This window comes from Nerophis lumbriciformis, linkage group LG23 (assembly GCF_033978685.3).
Source record: "Nerophis lumbriciformis linkage group LG23, RoL_Nlum_v2.1, whole genome shotgun sequence".
NCBI classification, from domain to species: Eukaryota; Metazoa; Chordata; class Actinopteri; order Syngnathiformes; family Syngnathidae; genus Nerophis; species Nerophis lumbriciformis.
The window spans coordinates 42,553,381-42,570,312 of record NC_084570.2 but is presented as its reverse complement, the minus strand read 5'-3'; the positions used below and the strand labels follow the sequence as shown (position 1 = coordinate 42,570,312).

Genomic DNA, 16,932 nt, shown 5'->3' with positions numbered 1-16,932 from the left:
AGCTAGCATACAAGTAATATGTGAAAAATTCATGTCACAACATAGAGATAGCATACATGTAACGAACAATATTTATTACAAGAGTAGAAATAAGTTTCACTCGTAAAATGTCAATACAGAGTAAAGGTTTAGCTTACGTTGTTGTCTTTAGACTTGTAACGTTCTGTGTCCTGATGTAACATGTAACGTCCGTGTTGTGGTTAGCGTCTGGTCGCCATGAACATGCCTCTCAACTCAGACGGGATGGTGACCTTCAACGCCACCCTGTTTGCCCTGGTGCGCACGGCCCTGAAGATCAAGACCGAAGGTACGGCGACGAGAAGCGTCCTGACCGAGGTCACGGGCCTCCTTGTTGACGCGCTGTGCTGTCGCTAGGCAACGCGGACCAGGAGAACGAGGAGCTGCGGGGGATCATCAAGAAGATCTGGAAGAGAATGAAACCCAAACTTCTGGATGAAGTCATTCCACCGCATGAAGGTACAAACATTAGCGCTAGCCTTAGCATGCTAGTTGCTTCAGTGTCACAAACAAGCATCAGTAGTATGTGTGGAAGTGACTGTTGCGATGGTGCTGCTTCCTGCAGAGGAGGAAGTGACCGTGGGGAAGTTCTACGCCACCTTCCTGATCCAGGATTACTTCCGCAAGTTCCGCAAGAGGAAGGAGAGGGGGGGTTTGAGTGTCGAGACGGAAGCCACCAACCCGTCAGCCATACAGGTGCGTCGGTCACATGTCCTCACGTGCACTTTCTTGCCGTGCACGTGTTAACCCGCGCGTGTCGGCAGCTGTGCAAAGCCGGTCTGAAGACTCTGCAGGATCTTGGTCCAGAGATGCGCTTGGCCCTCAACGAAGACCTGGAAGAGGGGGAGGACGAGGAGGAGGAGGAAGAGGAGGACGCCATGAGGGATGAGGAAGAGGTGGGCTTTCTTCTTTAACCGTGCACTCACATGCACTCACAGCCCTTCCGCCTCTGCAGGAGGACACAGGGGGGCCACACCGAGACAGACGAGGATCCATGCTGACCACGCCCACAGGTAATGCCCTCTTTTTCAAAGGTGGCCTGCTGCGTGGATTCACTTAGCCCCGCCCCCTTTTACCCACAGGCCCGGGGGGTGTAGTGGGTGACGGCGGCGTGCTGAACGGCGGTCTGATCCATCGCGTGGGCTCCCTCGCCAAAATGTCCAACGGCAGCGACTACGACATGTCACGGCGGGACAATCTGAGGTCATCTGTCAATCATCACCGCCGCCGATCCTCGGTCAGGAATGGCCTGGTAGACCACGCCCACAAGAGGCCGTCCTATCACAAACATGGAAGGTAGATTGTGAAATAAACATTGATGCCGATAGCACATTCTAAAAATATATAAAAATATTTTTTTTTAAACATAAAAAAGTGTAAAAAATAACAAACAGGTGAAATGTAAGCATTAAAAGTTGCAATGTTGACTCAGATAACACAAAGCGGCCATGCAGGCTGTTTTTTGTTATTGCTCAAAAAATAATAATGCATCAAAATCAATGTTGTTATGAATTATTGACGTACCGTATTTTTCGGACTATAAGTCGCAGTTTTTTTCATAGTTTGGCCGGGGGTGCGACTTATACTCAGGAGCGACTTATGTGTGAAATGATGAACACATTACCGTAAAATATCAAATAATATTATTGATGTCATTCACGTAAGAGACTAGACGTATAAGATTTCATGGGATTTAGCGATTAGGAGTGACAGATTGTATAGCATGTTCTATATGTTATAGTTATTTGAATGACTCTTACCATAATATGTTACGTTAACATACCAGTTGGTTATTTATGCCTCATATAACGTACACTTATTCAGCCTGTTGTTCACTATTCTTTATTTATTTTAAATTGCCTTTCAAATGTCTATTCTTGGTGTTGGGTTTATCAAATAAATTTCCCCCAAAAATGCGACTTATACTCCAGTGCGACCTATATGTTTTTTTCCTTCTTTATTATGCATTTTTGGCCGTTGCGACTAATACTCCGAAAAATACGGTATTTGAGGCTCCAATTACTTCACATCAAATATTACACTTTGAAATAGTTTTGGGGAAAATATTGCAATTTAAGTGTGTTTGTCATATATGGGAAAAAGGGCATGAAACACACCAATTTTTTTTTTAAAGATAAAAAACTCAGAATTGATGAATATATTTGAAGTTGAGATTTAAGAGTTGAAAGTAAAAAAAAAATGCATGGCTTATTTTTAACACTTTTATGAGTGGGACACTTTTGGATACCCAATAATTATTTTGTGTTTTTTTTATTTATTTATACTGTCATTGCTTAAAAAACAAACAAACATTAGAATCAATGTTGTTATGAATAATTTACATATTTAGGGCTCTAAATACTGTACATCAAAAATTCCACTTTGAAATACTTTTTTAAGTTTTCGTTGACAATAAGGGCATAAAACAAACAAAAATAAAATAAAAATATTAAAATAAAAAGCTCATAATGGATGGATAGATCTGAAGTCAATCTAAAGATTTAAGAGTTGAAAAAAAAAAGCTTTTATGAGTGGGACCCTTTTGGATCCCCAAGACGTTTAGTGGGATTTTTTTTTTAAACTGTCACTACTCAAAGAATAATAATGATCAATATTTATTTTGTATTATTTATTGACATATTCAAGATTCCATTTACTTCACATAGAACATTACATTTTGAAAAATTATTTGGAGAAAATATAGCATGTAGCGTAAAATATAGCATATATTTGCACGATTGTACCAAGAAAAATTCCTAGTTTGTGAACCCGTTCTCAAACAATGGCAATAAAACTAATCTGGTTCTGATTCTGATATTTCAAAAAAAGTTTTGACAAAAAGGGCATAAAACATAAAAATAACAAATAATAACTTTATATCGACAGATAGACCTGAAGATGATCTAGATATTTAAGCATTGAATGAAAAGTATATATGACTTATTTTTAGTGATGTCAATATATATCAATACAGTCTGCAAGGGATACAGTCCGTAAGCACACATGATTGTCCACTAATAGTACTAACCTTTAACACTTCATTTGACTCATTTTCATTCATTACTAGTTTCTATGTAACTGTTTTTATATTGTTTTACTTTCTTTTTTATTCAAGAAAATGTTTTGAATTTATTTATCTTATTATTTTTTATTATTATTATTTTAAAAGGACCTTATCTTCACCATACCTGGTTGTCCAAATTAGGCATAATAATGTGTTAATTCCACGACTGTATATATCGGTATCGGTTGATATCGGTATCGGTAATTAAGAGTTGGACAATATCGGAATATTGGATAACGGCAAAAAGCCATTATCGGACATCCCTACTTATTTTTAACATTTTTATGACAGCGCCCCTTAAGGGGAGCCCTAAAGGTTAAAAATGTATAGATTGTATTGATTATGACGATGAAAAATATCAAATTGGCCCCTGCATTGATTTTTTCAGTAGAAAAAGTTTGGACACCCCTGCTGTAGTTTCTGTAAGGTCCACTGATTGGGCTGTGATTGACAGGAGGGAGTCCAGGGACAGACACTGGAGGAATGGAGACATGGACGGGTCCAGAGACACGGCGTACTACAGCCGAGAGGAGGACGCCGACAGCCTCACCTCTCCAGACAGGTGTGTGTGTGTGTGTGCGTGTGTGTGTGTGCGCATTTAAATGTGTGTGTTTTGCAGGTATTACCCCGATGAGCCTCCTCTGCACTACGATGGCCACGCCCCTTACGGCCACCACGGCGAGGGCAGGAGGACTACGCGGCGGCGCCTTCTTCCGGCCACGCCCACAGGTGAGCTATTGGCCTCGATGACATCATCATCCTAGATGGCTGACGGCGTCTTGTGCCCGCCAGGTCGAAAGCCGTCATTTAACATCCAGTGTCTGAGACGTCAGGGCAGCAGCGACGACTTACCCCTGCCGGGGACGTACCACCCGACCTCCCCCCCACGCCGCGCTCGCACTCAGGTACGCACACACACACACACACACGCAGCTGGTCTTTACACACACACACGTTCCTGTCTCCAGCAGACGTATGGCAGTTACGAATCTCATCAGTCGTCCGGTCGCTCCTCGGCGGCGTCCTCTGCGTCGTGGGCCAATCCGTGCCCTCGCCGCGGGCGCCTCCTGTACGCGCCTCTCATCCTCGTGGAGGAGGAGGGCAGCCCCCCTTGGGGCCAGCGAGGGGTTAGGACAGGAGAATGCAAGAAGGAAGCAGGGAGAGGTAAGGAAGACATGTGGTGTCATGCGGCACCACCTGCAATCTTGTGTTTCCACCAGCAGGTATCAGCGTGACCGGCGCGGCTCCCACACCCGCCTGGTACGGCGACCCAGCAGGTGAGGCCCGACACTCTCAGATCCTCACCGCCAATCTCTCGTCTGATTATGTCATTGCCTGGTTTAGCCCCGCCCCCTTACAGAGCCTACACCACCCTCAGAGTTCCTTCTCAGCTCAACGCTCCCTTCGGCGAGAAGAGAGGCTCAGCTGACAGCCTGGTGGAGGCGGTGAGCGACCGCCAGATCCGACTAGGCGATTGCATGATCACTGTTGTTCTAAATAATCAGGCCTGACTAGTCAATTGCATGATCATTGGTCTTCTTAATAACCAGACCCGATCAGTCGATTGCATGATCATTGTTGTTCTAAATAACCAGACCCAAATAGGCGATTGCATGATAAGTTTTGTTCTTAATAACCAGACTCGAATAGGCGAGTGCCTGACCATTGTTGTTCTAAATAATCAGACCCGACTAGGCGATTGCATGATCACTGTTATTCTAAATAATCAGGCCCGACTAGTCAATTGCATGATCATTGTTCTTCTTAGTAACCAGACCCGATCAGTCGATTGCATGATCGTTGTTGTTCTGAATAACCAGACCCAAATAGGCGATTGCATGATCATTGTTGTTCTAAATAACCAGACCCAAATAGGCGATTGCATGATAAGTTTTGTTCTTAATAACCAAACCCGAATAGGCGAGTGCCTGACCATTGTTGTTCTAAATAATCAGACCCGACTAGGCGATTGCATGATCACTGTTATTCTAAATAATCAGGCCCGACTAGTCAATTGCATGATCATTGTTCTTCTTAATAACCAGACCCGATCAGTCGATTGCATGATCATTGTTGTTCTAAATAACCAGACCCGACTAGGCGATTGCATGATCATTTTTGTTCTTAATAACCAGACCTGAATAGGCTAATGCCTGACTATTGTTGTTCTAAATAACCAGAATCGACTACTTGATTGCATGATCATTGTTGTTCTAAATAACCAGACCCGACTAAGCGATTGCATGACCATTGCTGTTCTAAATAACCAGACCCGACTCATCGATTGCATAATTATTGTTGTTCTGAATAACCAGGCCCGACTAGTCGATTGCATGATCATTGTTCAAAGTAACCAGACCCGAATAAGCAATTGCCTGACCATTGTTGTTCTAAATAACCAGACCCGATTAGTCGATTGCATGATCATTGTTGTTCTAAATAATCAGACCCTACTAGTCGATTGCATGATCATTGTTGTTCTAAATAACCAGACCCGACTTGGCGATTACATGACCATTGTTGTTCTAAATAACCAGACCTGAATTGTCGATTGCATGGTCATTGTTGTTCTAAGTAACCAGACCCTACTAGTCGATTGCATGATCATTGTTGTTCTAAAAAACCAGACCCGACTCTGCGATTACAAGACCATTTTTGTTCTAAATAACCAGACCTGAATTGTCGATTGCATGGTCATTGTTGTTCTAAGTAACCAGACCCGACTAGTTGATTGCATGATCATTGTTGTTCTAAATAACCAGACCTGACTCTGCAATTTACATGACCATTGTTGTTCTAAATAACCAAACCCGACGAGGCGATTGCATGATCATTGTTGTTCTAAATAACCAGACCTGACTAGTCGATTGCATGATCATTGTTGTTCTACATAACCCGACCCGACTAGGCGATTGCATGATTGTTGTTTTAAATGACCAGACCCAAATAGTCGATTGCATGATGATTGTTGTTCTAAATAACCAGACCCAACTAGTCGATTGCATGATTGTTGTTTTAAATAACCAGACCCAACTAGTCATTTGCATGATCATTGTTCTAAATAACCAGACCCACAAGGAGATTGCATGATCATTGTTGTTCTAAATAATCAGACCCGACTAGTGGATTGCGTGATCCCTGTTGTTGTCGCCGCAGGTTCTCATTTCCGAAGGGTTAGGTCTTTACGCACGCGACCCCAAGTTTGTGGCCTTCGCAAAGCGGGAGATCGCCGACGCATGTCACATGACCGTGGACGAGATGGAGTCGGCCGCCAGTGACCTGCTGGGGTCCGCCGGCCACCAATTCATCAACAACGCCGCTGACTCCGCGGCGCTCTACAGCGACGAGGAGCCGATCAGGACGGGCCGCGACGAGGAGGAACTGGCGGACGAGATGACCTGCGTGACCTCCTTCTGATATACATAGGAGAGACGTCCCGGACCAGGGCAGGACGAGAGAAAGGCCACAACGGTTGTCATGGCAACGTGTTACGGGCGGTGACAGGAAGTCATGTGTAAGGTTCCTTCTTCTCCAGAAGGGGGCGACCATGCAGTTTGGTGCTTTTTTCAGCTGGTTAGCGTGCTAGCTTCATTGAATTGTTTGATTTATGCTACAACCATGTGATGTTAACTGCTAACACTGCTAGCACACACGTAAACATTAGCATTCTCATGCTAACAGTTACAGTCACGGCTGCTCTCGTGGCCGCCGTCGCTAGCTGTGCCGGTCGCGATGGACGAGACACTTCCTGTTAGCATGTCGCTGCACCGGGAATGGCCCACGCCCAAGTGGTCTTGCGGCGAGACGTGTGCGGCCTCTGTGAGGAGAAAGTTTTTAAGGTCAAAGGTCGTGAATCTTGGATGAACTGTTTTTCTGATGTTTGATCAAGTTTTTATTGTGAAAATGTCTTTTTTATTCCTGCTGTTTTTTTAAATCCTCGCGTGTCAATCATGTTCTTCCTGACTGAAGGGCTTTGATCTCTCCAAACATCAGTCGCACGACCTTTTACCTCAAATAAAACGTGACGACAAACATGTCCTGACTCCTCCTCTTCACCTGCACACTTACGAGTTTACCTGTGCGCGCCACCCCTTGCTGGCTGGTTGCAGTCGGTGCAAGCTGGTCACGTGGTCACATGACTCCAACTCTTGCTGTGCCTATGGCAGTGGTTCTCAAACAGGTGTCACCATGACGACCAACATTAAATTCAGAAGTGTAGTAGGCCTAAGTGTTTATTAAAAACAAGGCAGATGTTTTATTTAACAAGGAAAATACAACACTGTATTTAAGTGATTCTTTGGAGTACCACTAGATGGAGCCCGTGTACCACTGCTCTCTGCCATTTTCTGGGACACACCATGGTGATAACAGAATGTGTCGATAACCATAGAAGAATAAGTCATTGTGTCTCAGCTGCTCAGAGGAAATGAATACACTTTCAAATCAGCTTCATGAGAAGAGATCATGTCAATCAAACACACAGACCACACCCCCTGTTATTTACTAGACACAAACAGGCCACACCCCCTGTTATTTACTAAACACAAACAGGCCACACACCCTTTTATTTAGTAACCACACACAGACCACACCCCCTGTTATTCACTAAACTCAAACAGGCCACGCCCCCTTTTATTTAGTAACCACACACAGACCACATCCCCTGTTATTTACTAAACAAAACACACAGACCACACACCCTTTTATTTAGTAAACAGAAACAGGCCACACACCCTTTTATTTAGTAAACAGAAACAGGCCACACACCCTTTTATTTAGTAACCACACACAGACCACACCCCCTTTTATTTAATAAACACACACCCTGTTATTTACTAAACACACACAGGCCACACACCCTGTTATTTACTAAACACACACAGGCCACACCCCCTGTTATTTACTAAACAAACACAGGCCACACCCCCTGTTATTTAGTAAACATTCATAGGCCACACACCCTCTGTTATTTAGTAAACACACGCAGTCCACACGCCCTGCTACTGAGTAAACAGACACAGGCCACACCCCCTGTTACTGAGTAAACACAGACCACACCCCTGTTATTTAGTAACCACACACAGACCACACCCCCTGTTATTTAGTAAACAGACACAGACCACAGACCCTTTTATTTAATAAACACACACAGGCCAAACCCCCTGTTATTTAGTAAACACTCATAGGCCACACACCCTCTTTTATTTAGTAAACAGACAGGCCACACCCCCTGTTACCGAGTAAATACACACAGGCCACACCCCCTGTTATTTAGTAAACAGACACAGGCCACACCCCCTGGCATTTAGTAAACAGACACAGGCCACACCCCCTGGCATTTAGTAAACAGACACAGGCCACACCCCCTGTTATTTAGTAAACAGACACAGGCCACACCCCCTGTTACTGAGTAAACACACACAGGCCACACCCCGTTATTTTGTATAGGATATGAAAATATACTTAGGCCACACCCCCTGTTATTTTGTATGAAAATACACGCTGGCCACACCCACGTTATGTGACGTCACCGCAGTTTTATCATTATGAAGATATTTTTATTTATTCTGCGAGCCCCCAAAAATACTTACTCGCCATTCCAGACACCCCCGCCCCTCCCCTCAGCCCCCCCTTACAGTGCCCCTCCCTCCTCGCGCGTGCGTCGTCCCCCTCTCGTCCCCCCCCCTCTCCATCACCCCCCATCCCTCGCTTCCTCCGTGCTGTCCTATCCAAGTCAAACATGGACGTCGTCAATCAGGTAAAAGAAGACATTTCGTTCATCTTCTTTCCTTTCATGTCGACACTCTTTACCCGCCATGTCGGCTCATCTTTATCTCCCCCCCTCCCACCCCCACGCATCCTCGCGAACATGGCGCAGAACGTGAATGTGCGCGTGAGACGATGAAGACGATTTGTGGGTTTAACAGCTGTCCCTTCCCGCCATCCCCCTAATGGGGTGCGTGTGTCGTGCGTGATTGCGTGAAACGGCAGCCGCGGATGATGATTATCTGATGTTGTCACGTGATGACGTCGTGTCCTTGCCAAGCAGGGAGCTAACGGCTAGCATGACTGCCACTAAATGACGTCATCAATTTTTACCTGGTCAAAGTCAAAGGTCAACCTTGTCTCGTGTGTTTCCCAGCTGGTGGCTCAGGGTCAGTTTCGGGTTCTGAAGGTTCCCCTGGGCTTCATCAAGGTTCTACAGTGGGTGAGTGGCTGAATGATTGCGTCATCACCAATAAGTGACCTAACCACCCAGTCAGTCAATGACGTCACCCTTTTGGCCCCGCCCCCAGCTCTTCGCCATTTTGGCCTTCTCCACATGTGGGAGTTATTCCGGGACGTTCCGCGTCTCCGTGGAGTGCAAGAACCGCACAGAGAGCGACCTGAGCGTCCAGGTGGACTTTGAATACCCTTTCAGGTCAGAAAGTGTGGATTTTTGTGTTTTTATTACCAACGCTTTTATTTTGACATGGATTTAGGTGACCTTCCTATTGAATTGAATTTTTCTACATTAAATTACTTTGACAATCTCATTAGACACAAATTGTAAGCAAAATTCTTGTGTTTAAAATGTCAGTGTAAAATAAATCAGTGTAAAAAATTGTACGTTAAAATATTCAGTCTAAAAAAAATCATAAAATACAGCTTAACAAACATAAGTGTATAAAATAAGGTGTAGTCAATTTAAAAAATGTGGTGCGCAAAAATTCAGTGTCATTTTTTTTTTAATGCAGACAACTTCAGCGTAAGAAAATATACGTAACAAATATTCAGTGTAAAAAAAGTTAAATGCAGAAAAATTCAGCGTCCAAAAAATCATACGTTAAAAAAACCAGTCTGATATAATCCATGCAGAAAAAAATTGCGTAAAAAAATTTTGTGGATGAAAATTCTGTGTGAAAAAATTCAGCCTAAAAAATTAAGTGTAAAAATTTTTGTGTAAAAAAATCAGTGCAGAAAAATTTAACGTAGAAAATGTTGTATAAAAAATACTAGTGTAAAAAATTATGTGTGAAAAAATTCAGTGCAGAAAAATTCAGCGTAAAAAAAAATTAAGTGTAAAAAAAAATTGTGTAAAAAAATTAGTATAAAAAATATAGTGCAAAAAAATTGGAATTCAGACAAATTCAGCGTAAAAAATTATATGTAACAAATATTCAGTGTAAAAAAAATTTAATGTAGAAAAATTCAGTGTCAAAAAAATCATACGTTAAAAAAATCCGTCTAAAATAATCCGCACAGAAAAAGTGTATAAAGATTCTGTGTGAAAAATTTTGCGGAGAAAAATTCAGCTTAAAAAAAATTAAGTGTAAAAAAAGTGTCTAAAAAAACCAGTGCAGAAATATTCCGTGTAGAAAATTTTGTATAAAAATATCAGTGTAAAAAATTAACTGCATAAAAATTCAGCGTAAAATAATTAAGTGTAAAAACATGTCTAAAATACTCGTGCAGAAAAATTCTGCTTAGAAATTTAGTATAAAAAATATCAACGTAAAAAATTAAGTATATAACAATTTAGTGTAAAAAAATTCAGCGCACAAAAATTTTGTGAAAAGAAAACAGCGTATAAAAAATTAAGTGTACAACAATTCTGTGTAAAAAAAAACAAAAAAAACCTCAGTGTATCAAATTTTAGTATAAAAAAAATTGATGCAGAAAAATTCAGTAAAAAAAATTGTTGTAAAAAAATTTGATGTAAAAAAAAATCTTGTGTCAGGCTGCACCAAGTCTACTTCGACGCCCCCACATGTAAGCGTGGCACGGAGCACGTCTTCCTGGTGGGCGACTATTCCTCCTCCGCCGAGTTCTTCGTGACCATCGGCGTCTTGTCCTTCCTGTACGTGACGGCGGCGCTCGCCATCTACGTCTTCTTCCTGGACAAGTACAAGGAGAACAACAAGGGCCCCCTGCTGGTGAGTGGGCCCCGCCCCCGGGCCCTGTTGGTGCTGGTCTGACGTGTGTGTGCGTGCGCGCGTGCGTGCGTGCGTGTGTGTGTGTGTGTGTGTGTGTGTGTGTGTGTGTGTGTGTGTGTGTGTGTGTGTGCGTTCAGGACCTGGGCGTGACGGCGGTGATGACCTTCATGTGGCTGGTGAGCTCGGCGGCGTGGGCGAAGGGTCTGTCCGACGTGAAGACGGCCACCGACCCCGACCGCGTCATCACCTTGATCTCCGCCTGCGAGGGCGAGGAGAACCGATGCCGCGAGGTCCACGACCCCGTCATGTCCGGACTCAACACGTCCGTGGTAAGGTCGGGTGGGCGGGGCCCGGCCGACGGCGCCTAACGCCGCGGTCTTGCCTTCAGGCGTTCGGCTTCATCAACCTGGTCCTGTGGGCGGGGAACCTGTGGTTCGTCTTCAAGGAGACGGGCATCATCGCCCCCTTCATGAGAGCCCCGCCCCCTCAGGACAAGCCTGCCGCCCCGGATGCGTATGAGCAGGACCCCTACGCCGGCGGCCAGGGCGGCTACCAGCCGGACTACAACCAGGTGAGCCATGTCCACCATGTTGACTGAAGCAGTGGTCCCCAACATTTTTGTAGCTGCTTGAAAATTCACCCGGGGGTATGGTATTTTTATTTTTTTGTCATAAAGAAATACAATCATGTGTATCCCTGCAGACTGTATTGATCTATATTGATATCAAATGTAGGAACCAGAAATATTAATAACAGAAAGAAACAAGCCTTTTGTGTGAATGAATAACTAATTGTAAGTGTATCTTGTGTTTTTTATGTTCATTTAATTAAAAAAAAAAAAAAAAGTTTTTAATTTATTTTTTCTTGTGCGGACCGATACTGGGCCGCGGTCCGGTGGTTGGGGACCACTGGACTAAAGCACTCGCTCATTGGCTCCGCCCCCTCCGTTTGTCCGCAGGACGGCGAGTACCGCCAGCAGGACGCGCCCACCTCCTTCTCCAATCAGATGTGAGCCCCGATCACGGGACCTTGGCAGGAAGCCAAGACCTGCTGGCTTCCCACAATGCAACGCTGCTGACAGGCCCGTTATGTCATCGTACTAAATGCCCCGCCCCTTACCTCTCATGATGCTTCCTGCGCCTCCTCCTTTTTCCAACGTCGTCTTGATGCTAACTATGCTAATATTTCCTTTGTGTTAGCGAGCTAACGCCTAGGTTAGCTAGCGCGGCTCAGCAGCCAATCAGCATCCATCTCTGTTGGACGCTTGTGATGCTCCTCCTTCCTGTGTGTGTGTCAGTAACCATGGTGATCATGATGATGTTGTTGCTATGGACACGCCCCCTGCCCCTCCCCCCCGCCCTTTGTTCAGTGTAAGATTTCAATAAAGAGGAAAACAAAGCGGTGTTGTTATTGGAAACGAGCATCCTCTGTTGCCACGGCAACACGCCAGTCACCTTGAAGGACCTGTTATGTAACATGGGGCTTCACCTGATGCTGGCCCCTCCCCTCCCCCTTTCCTCTGTCTCCCTCCCTCCCTCCGGACCTCCATCTGCGCTCCTCCCACCTGCCCCTCCCCCGCCACCTCCATGTTGCGCACTGGCCGAGCACGCTCAGTCGGCAGAATGGCGTCGCTCGTCTCGCTGCCGCTGCTGCTCGCCGCCGTCGCTCAGGTAGGACCGCATTGCCACCTTTTCTCTCTGTCGTTACGGCAACAAGGTGAACACCCCTTTTTGAGGGTTACATTGTTTTGGTTTCTTTGCTGTTTTCCGTGTCGCATTTAAGCTGGCGGTCGCCATGGTGACAGGAGATGATCGCCATGGCAACAGTCTCCCGGCAGGGGTGATGTTTGCCATGACGAGCACGCACAGGAAGTGGCGTCATTCCTTCACCTGCTAGCGTTAGCCTAGCCGCAAACATGACGTCATCGCTTCCTGACGCAGAGCCAGGTGACATCGCCATGGCAACTGAAGAAAACGAAGCCCTGTGGTTGGTTGGCACTATGAAAAGAAAAAAACTCTTTAAAGCCAAGCCCCGCCTCTTCAAGTCAATTTGTTGCCATGGTGACCTGTGTATGACGAGTGTTGGTGAGGGGGCGTGGCCTCTGAGGGTAACGCTCTGTTTTAGTGTGCTCCCGCAGGTCTTGGTGGGCGTGGCTTGGACCTCCCAGGAGGCGGAGTCCGACGTCAGAACCTACTGGCCTACGATGGCGAGGGCGCGCCCTATGCCTGGCTAAGGGATGAGGGCTGGAGTGGGCGGAGCTTGGAGCAGGCCCTCCAGCGGTTGGTGGCGAAAGGCCAGAGGCGGGAGCAAGAGGAACAGCGAGCAGGTTGATTGACAGCTGACAAATATTCATCAAGCGCTGACCAATCCAACCAAGCTCTGGCATGTTTGCAGCCTACGCCCGCGCCGTGCTCCGCCTCCTCGCCGAGGTGGCGGGAGACGACGTGCTGCTGGAGGAGGACGGAGCACGTGGAGACTTCCGGGGTCGGCCCCCCGCCGACTATGAAGAGACGGGGCGGGGCCTGAGCATGGGCCGGCCCCCGGCGCCCTGGTGGACGCTGGTGGCGCCGCAGCTGCTTGAGGCCCTGATGGACAGGTGAGGCTGTCAATCGCTTTGAAGGGGCAGGCCTTCAGTTAACGTTGGCATGTGATCGGCAGGATGGAGACGCAGGTGGGCGGGGCCAGACACGAGCGACTCCAACGAGACGAGGACGAAGACGAAGACGTGAGGTGAGTGTGTTTATGTCGTGACAAGGCGTCATGTCCGTCACCGTCATGTCCCGCCTCTTTAGACGTATGCTCGCCAGCCTCCTGTCCGTCGTAGGCCCTGACCCCGCCCCCTCCGGCCGCCGAGTCCGACGCCACGTCGAAAGCATGGGCTCCACCCACAGGAGAAGCCGGCGGTCCCTGGACGACGCCTCCTCTCCGTCACCTAGCGACCAGCCGCCGCTGCTCAGAGTGAAGCGGCTGGACGAAGAAGAGGCGGGGCTACGACGAGTGATACGCCGCCGAGCCCTGAGCTCCGCCCCCCAGGTGATGCTGGGCTACATGAGGAAGTAGGAGACGAGGAAAGGAAATGATGTACATTTGTGTTGATGTGTGTGTGTGCGACTAATAAAGTTGAAAACGTGCACGCCTTTTTATTTGGCAACGTAGTACACAACATTGAAAGGTCAAAGGTCATTTTTGATGATGTCATCAGCCTGTAACCTAGCTTAGTGACACTGATGCTAACCATGCTAACGGCTAGCGAGGAGGACGACTTGATGAAGATCCGATGGAGAGTCACGTGACGTCTACGCTGACATCAGCAGTCCTGTGGTCACACACACACAATACATTCATATTATATACACACACACATATATACATACATACATTTATATATATATATATACACACATACATATATACACATTCAAACACGTATATGCACGAAAAAACATATACCTACATATATACATACATTCATATATATATACACATATATACATACATTCATATATATATATACACATATATACATACATACATACTGAATATACATACATATAGACACATATGTATACATATATATACATACATATATACATACATGTATATACACACATAAATACATATACACACATACATGTATACACACATATAAGTACATCCATCCATCCATTTTCTACCGCTTATTCCCTTTGGGGTCGCGGGGGGCGCTGGAGCCTATCTCAGCTACAATCGGGCGGAAGGCGGGGTACGCCCTGGACAAGTCGCCACCTCATCACAGGGCCAACACAGATAGACAGACAACATTCACACTCACATTCACACACTAGGGACCATTTAGTGTTGCCAATCAACCTATCCCCAGGTGCATGTCTTTGGAGGTGGGAGGAAGCCGGAGTACCCGGTGGGAACCCACGCAGTCACGGGGAGGACATGCAAACTCCACACAGAAAGATCCCGAGCCCGGGATTGAACCCAAGACTACTCAGGACCTTCGTATTGTGAGGCAGATGCACTAACCCCTCTGCCACCGTGAAGCCCTCACATATAAGTACATATTTACATAAATACATACATAAATACATACATACACACTTATATAAGTACATCTATACATAAATACATACATACACACATACATATATACACACATATATAAGTACATATACTGTATACAAAAATACATACATACATATATACACACATACATATGTACACACATATATAAGTACATATATACATAAATACATACATACATATATACACACATATATACATAAATACATACATACATATATACACACATATATACATAAATACATACATACATATATATACACACATATATAAGCATAAATACATACATACGCACATATATAAGTACATATATACATAAATACATATATAAGTACATATATACATAATTAAATACATACATATATACACACATATATAAGTACATATATACACACATACATAAGTACATACATACATATAGATACATACATATATACACACATATATAAGTACATATATACACACATACATAAGTACATACATACATATATATGCACACATATATAAGTACATATATACATAAATACATACATATATCCACACATACATACAGTATATACACACATAAAAAGGGACAAGTGGTAGAAAAATGGATGGATGGATGGATATAAGTTATATATATACACACATATATATTTACACACACATACAGGTGCAGAAAGTGAGGGTTGAGCTCAAGCCCCGCCTCCTTGCACAGAGTCCCGCCCCCAACCCACCTTCCTTGCCGAGTGGCGGCAGGAGAGCGTCCTGTCTGTTGGCGAGGACGAAGGCCAGTGTGGCCAAGATGGCGGCGTCCAACACGCCCAGGATGGCCAGGATGTAGGCCCAGTGGACCGAACAGTTCCCGGACGAGAAGCTTCCAACCTGCAAGCAAGGACGCCCTACGAGGTCAGCGCCACCAGGTCAGCGCCACGGGGAGGAGGGGTGAGGGATCACTTACCGAGTCTCCGCACAGGACTCTCATCTCGGGACTCTCCCAGGAGTCGGGGAACAGGACGCAGGCCAGCGCCAGGCAGAACCCTGGCGGCGGGGAAGGGAGACGCCCTCAGTCAGAAGGATGCGGAGTTAGCCCCGCCCACAAGACGGCCACCCACCTGCTGTGAGCTGCAGCCAGGCGCAGATCTTGTAGACGGTGGCGGCGCTGCAGAAGCGGAAGAGGCAGAGACACATCACGCTGGTCCACACCGCCCACAGGGACACGCCCACCAGGACCGCCACCGACTGGAAGGACGGCAGCGGGGACAGGCTGGACAGGCGACCCCGGCAGTCCGGAAATGGGAGGTCCGACTCCAAGCACACCTGTGTCACGTGACGTCAGAAATGTCGGCCGTGGTCACGTGACCTGCCAGAAACCCACCTCGAATAAGCCCAGGGTCCCGCTGGGGGGAGCCGGCCCCGCCCCCTGGTGGCGGGCGTCGGCGGTTCCGACCCAGGACGGCTGCACGAGGACGACCACCTGGATGACGGCGAAGCACAGCGTGCACACCGCCCACAGCACGCCCACGGCGCGCGCGCTGCGCACGAACTCCGTCTGGTAGAGGCGGGACAGGTCCGCCAGGCCCGGGGACGCCATCACGTGACCTACCGCGACCCAGGCGACTTCCTCGGGCGGGAGGAAAAAAAACTCGCGTCACGCGATCATTAAGAGGGAACGTGGGGAAAGAGAAAACGACGGTCGTCGACGTGTGCGCGAAGTACGGGAGGCGCGCGCCCGAGTAGCGGGACGCAGATGTGAAGGGACACAGACGCAGGTCGTCGCTCCACAGCGACGCTCGCAGGAGATGGAGGGAACTGCTGCTGTTTTTGTTTGAGCGACCAATCAATTCAGTGGATTTTATGTTTTTATATCAGACAGGACGCCAT

At 46.3% G+C, this 16,932-nt stretch overlaps 4 protein-coding genes across 5 annotated transcripts in view; 3 read left to right on the top strand and 1 right to left on the bottom strand.

The window, feature by feature from the left end:
* Positions 1-7,172, top strand: part of cacna1fb (calcium channel, voltage-dependent, L type, alpha 1F subunit) — a 48,275-nt gene extending 41,103 nt beyond the window's left edge. Inside the window, exons 39-51 of one of the 2 annotated variants that reach the window (XM_061985474.2) lie at positions 205-307; positions 376-477; positions 584-714; positions 783-914; positions 974-1,031; positions 1,101-1,314; positions 3,537-3,644; positions 3,702-3,811; positions 3,875-3,987; positions 4,054-4,246; positions 4,306-4,359; positions 4,427-4,527; positions 6,239-7,172. In XM_061985474.2, coding sequence (XP_061841458.2) covers positions 205-307; positions 376-477; positions 584-714; positions 783-914; positions 974-1,031; positions 1,101-1,314; positions 3,537-3,644; positions 3,702-3,811; positions 3,875-3,987; positions 4,054-4,246; positions 4,306-4,359; positions 4,427-4,527; positions 6,239-6,499 — 1,680 coding nt within the window. In that variant the 3' untranslated portion in view covers positions 6,500-7,172. Of the gene's footprint in view, positions 1-204; positions 308-375; positions 478-583; positions 715-782; positions 915-973; positions 1,032-1,100; positions 1,315-3,536; positions 3,645-3,701; positions 3,812-3,874; positions 3,988-4,050; positions 4,247-4,302; positions 4,360-4,426; positions 4,528-6,238 lie in introns of both variants that reach the window. The other variant, XM_061985473.2, reaches the window with a different exon arrangement.
* Positions 7,173-8,765: 1,593 nt separating this feature from the next.
* LOC133622651 (synaptophysin-like) lies at positions 8,766-12,396 on the top strand. The gene is made up of 7 exons (XM_061985490.2): positions 8,766-8,840; positions 9,225-9,290; positions 9,379-9,503; positions 10,803-10,998; positions 11,136-11,327; positions 11,387-11,569; positions 11,957-12,396. Exons 1-7 carry the CDS (start codon positions 8,823-8,825, stop codon positions 12,008-12,010), a joined length of 834 nt encoding a protein of 277 aa, XP_061841474.1. The 5' UTR covers positions 8,766-8,822; the 3' UTR covers positions 12,011-12,396.
* A 154-nt stretch (positions 12,397-12,550) lies between these two features.
* pcsk1nl (proprotein convertase subtilisin/kexin type 1 inhibitor, like) lies at positions 12,551-14,129 on the top strand. The gene is made up of 5 exons (XM_061985491.2): positions 12,551-12,668; positions 13,123-13,324; positions 13,393-13,594; positions 13,657-13,728; positions 13,791-14,129. Exons 1-5 carry the CDS (start codon positions 12,585-12,587, stop codon positions 14,056-14,058), a joined length of 828 nt encoding a protein of 275 aa, XP_061841475.2. The 5' UTR covers positions 12,551-12,584; the 3' UTR covers positions 14,059-14,129.
* On the bottom strand, positions 14,124-16,784 carry lhfpl4b (LHFPL tetraspan subfamily member 4b). Its single transcript, XM_061985492.2, has 5 exons — positions 16,427-16,784; positions 16,164-16,368; positions 16,010-16,089; positions 15,786-15,933; positions 14,124-14,314 (listed from the first exon to the last, which is right to left on the bottom strand). Exons 1-5 carry the CDS (start codon positions 16,640-16,642, stop codon positions 14,295-14,297), a joined length of 669 nt encoding a protein of 222 aa, XP_061841476.1. The 5' UTR covers positions 16,643-16,784; the 3' UTR covers positions 14,124-14,294.
* Between the last annotated feature and the right edge of the window lie 148 nt (positions 16,785-16,932).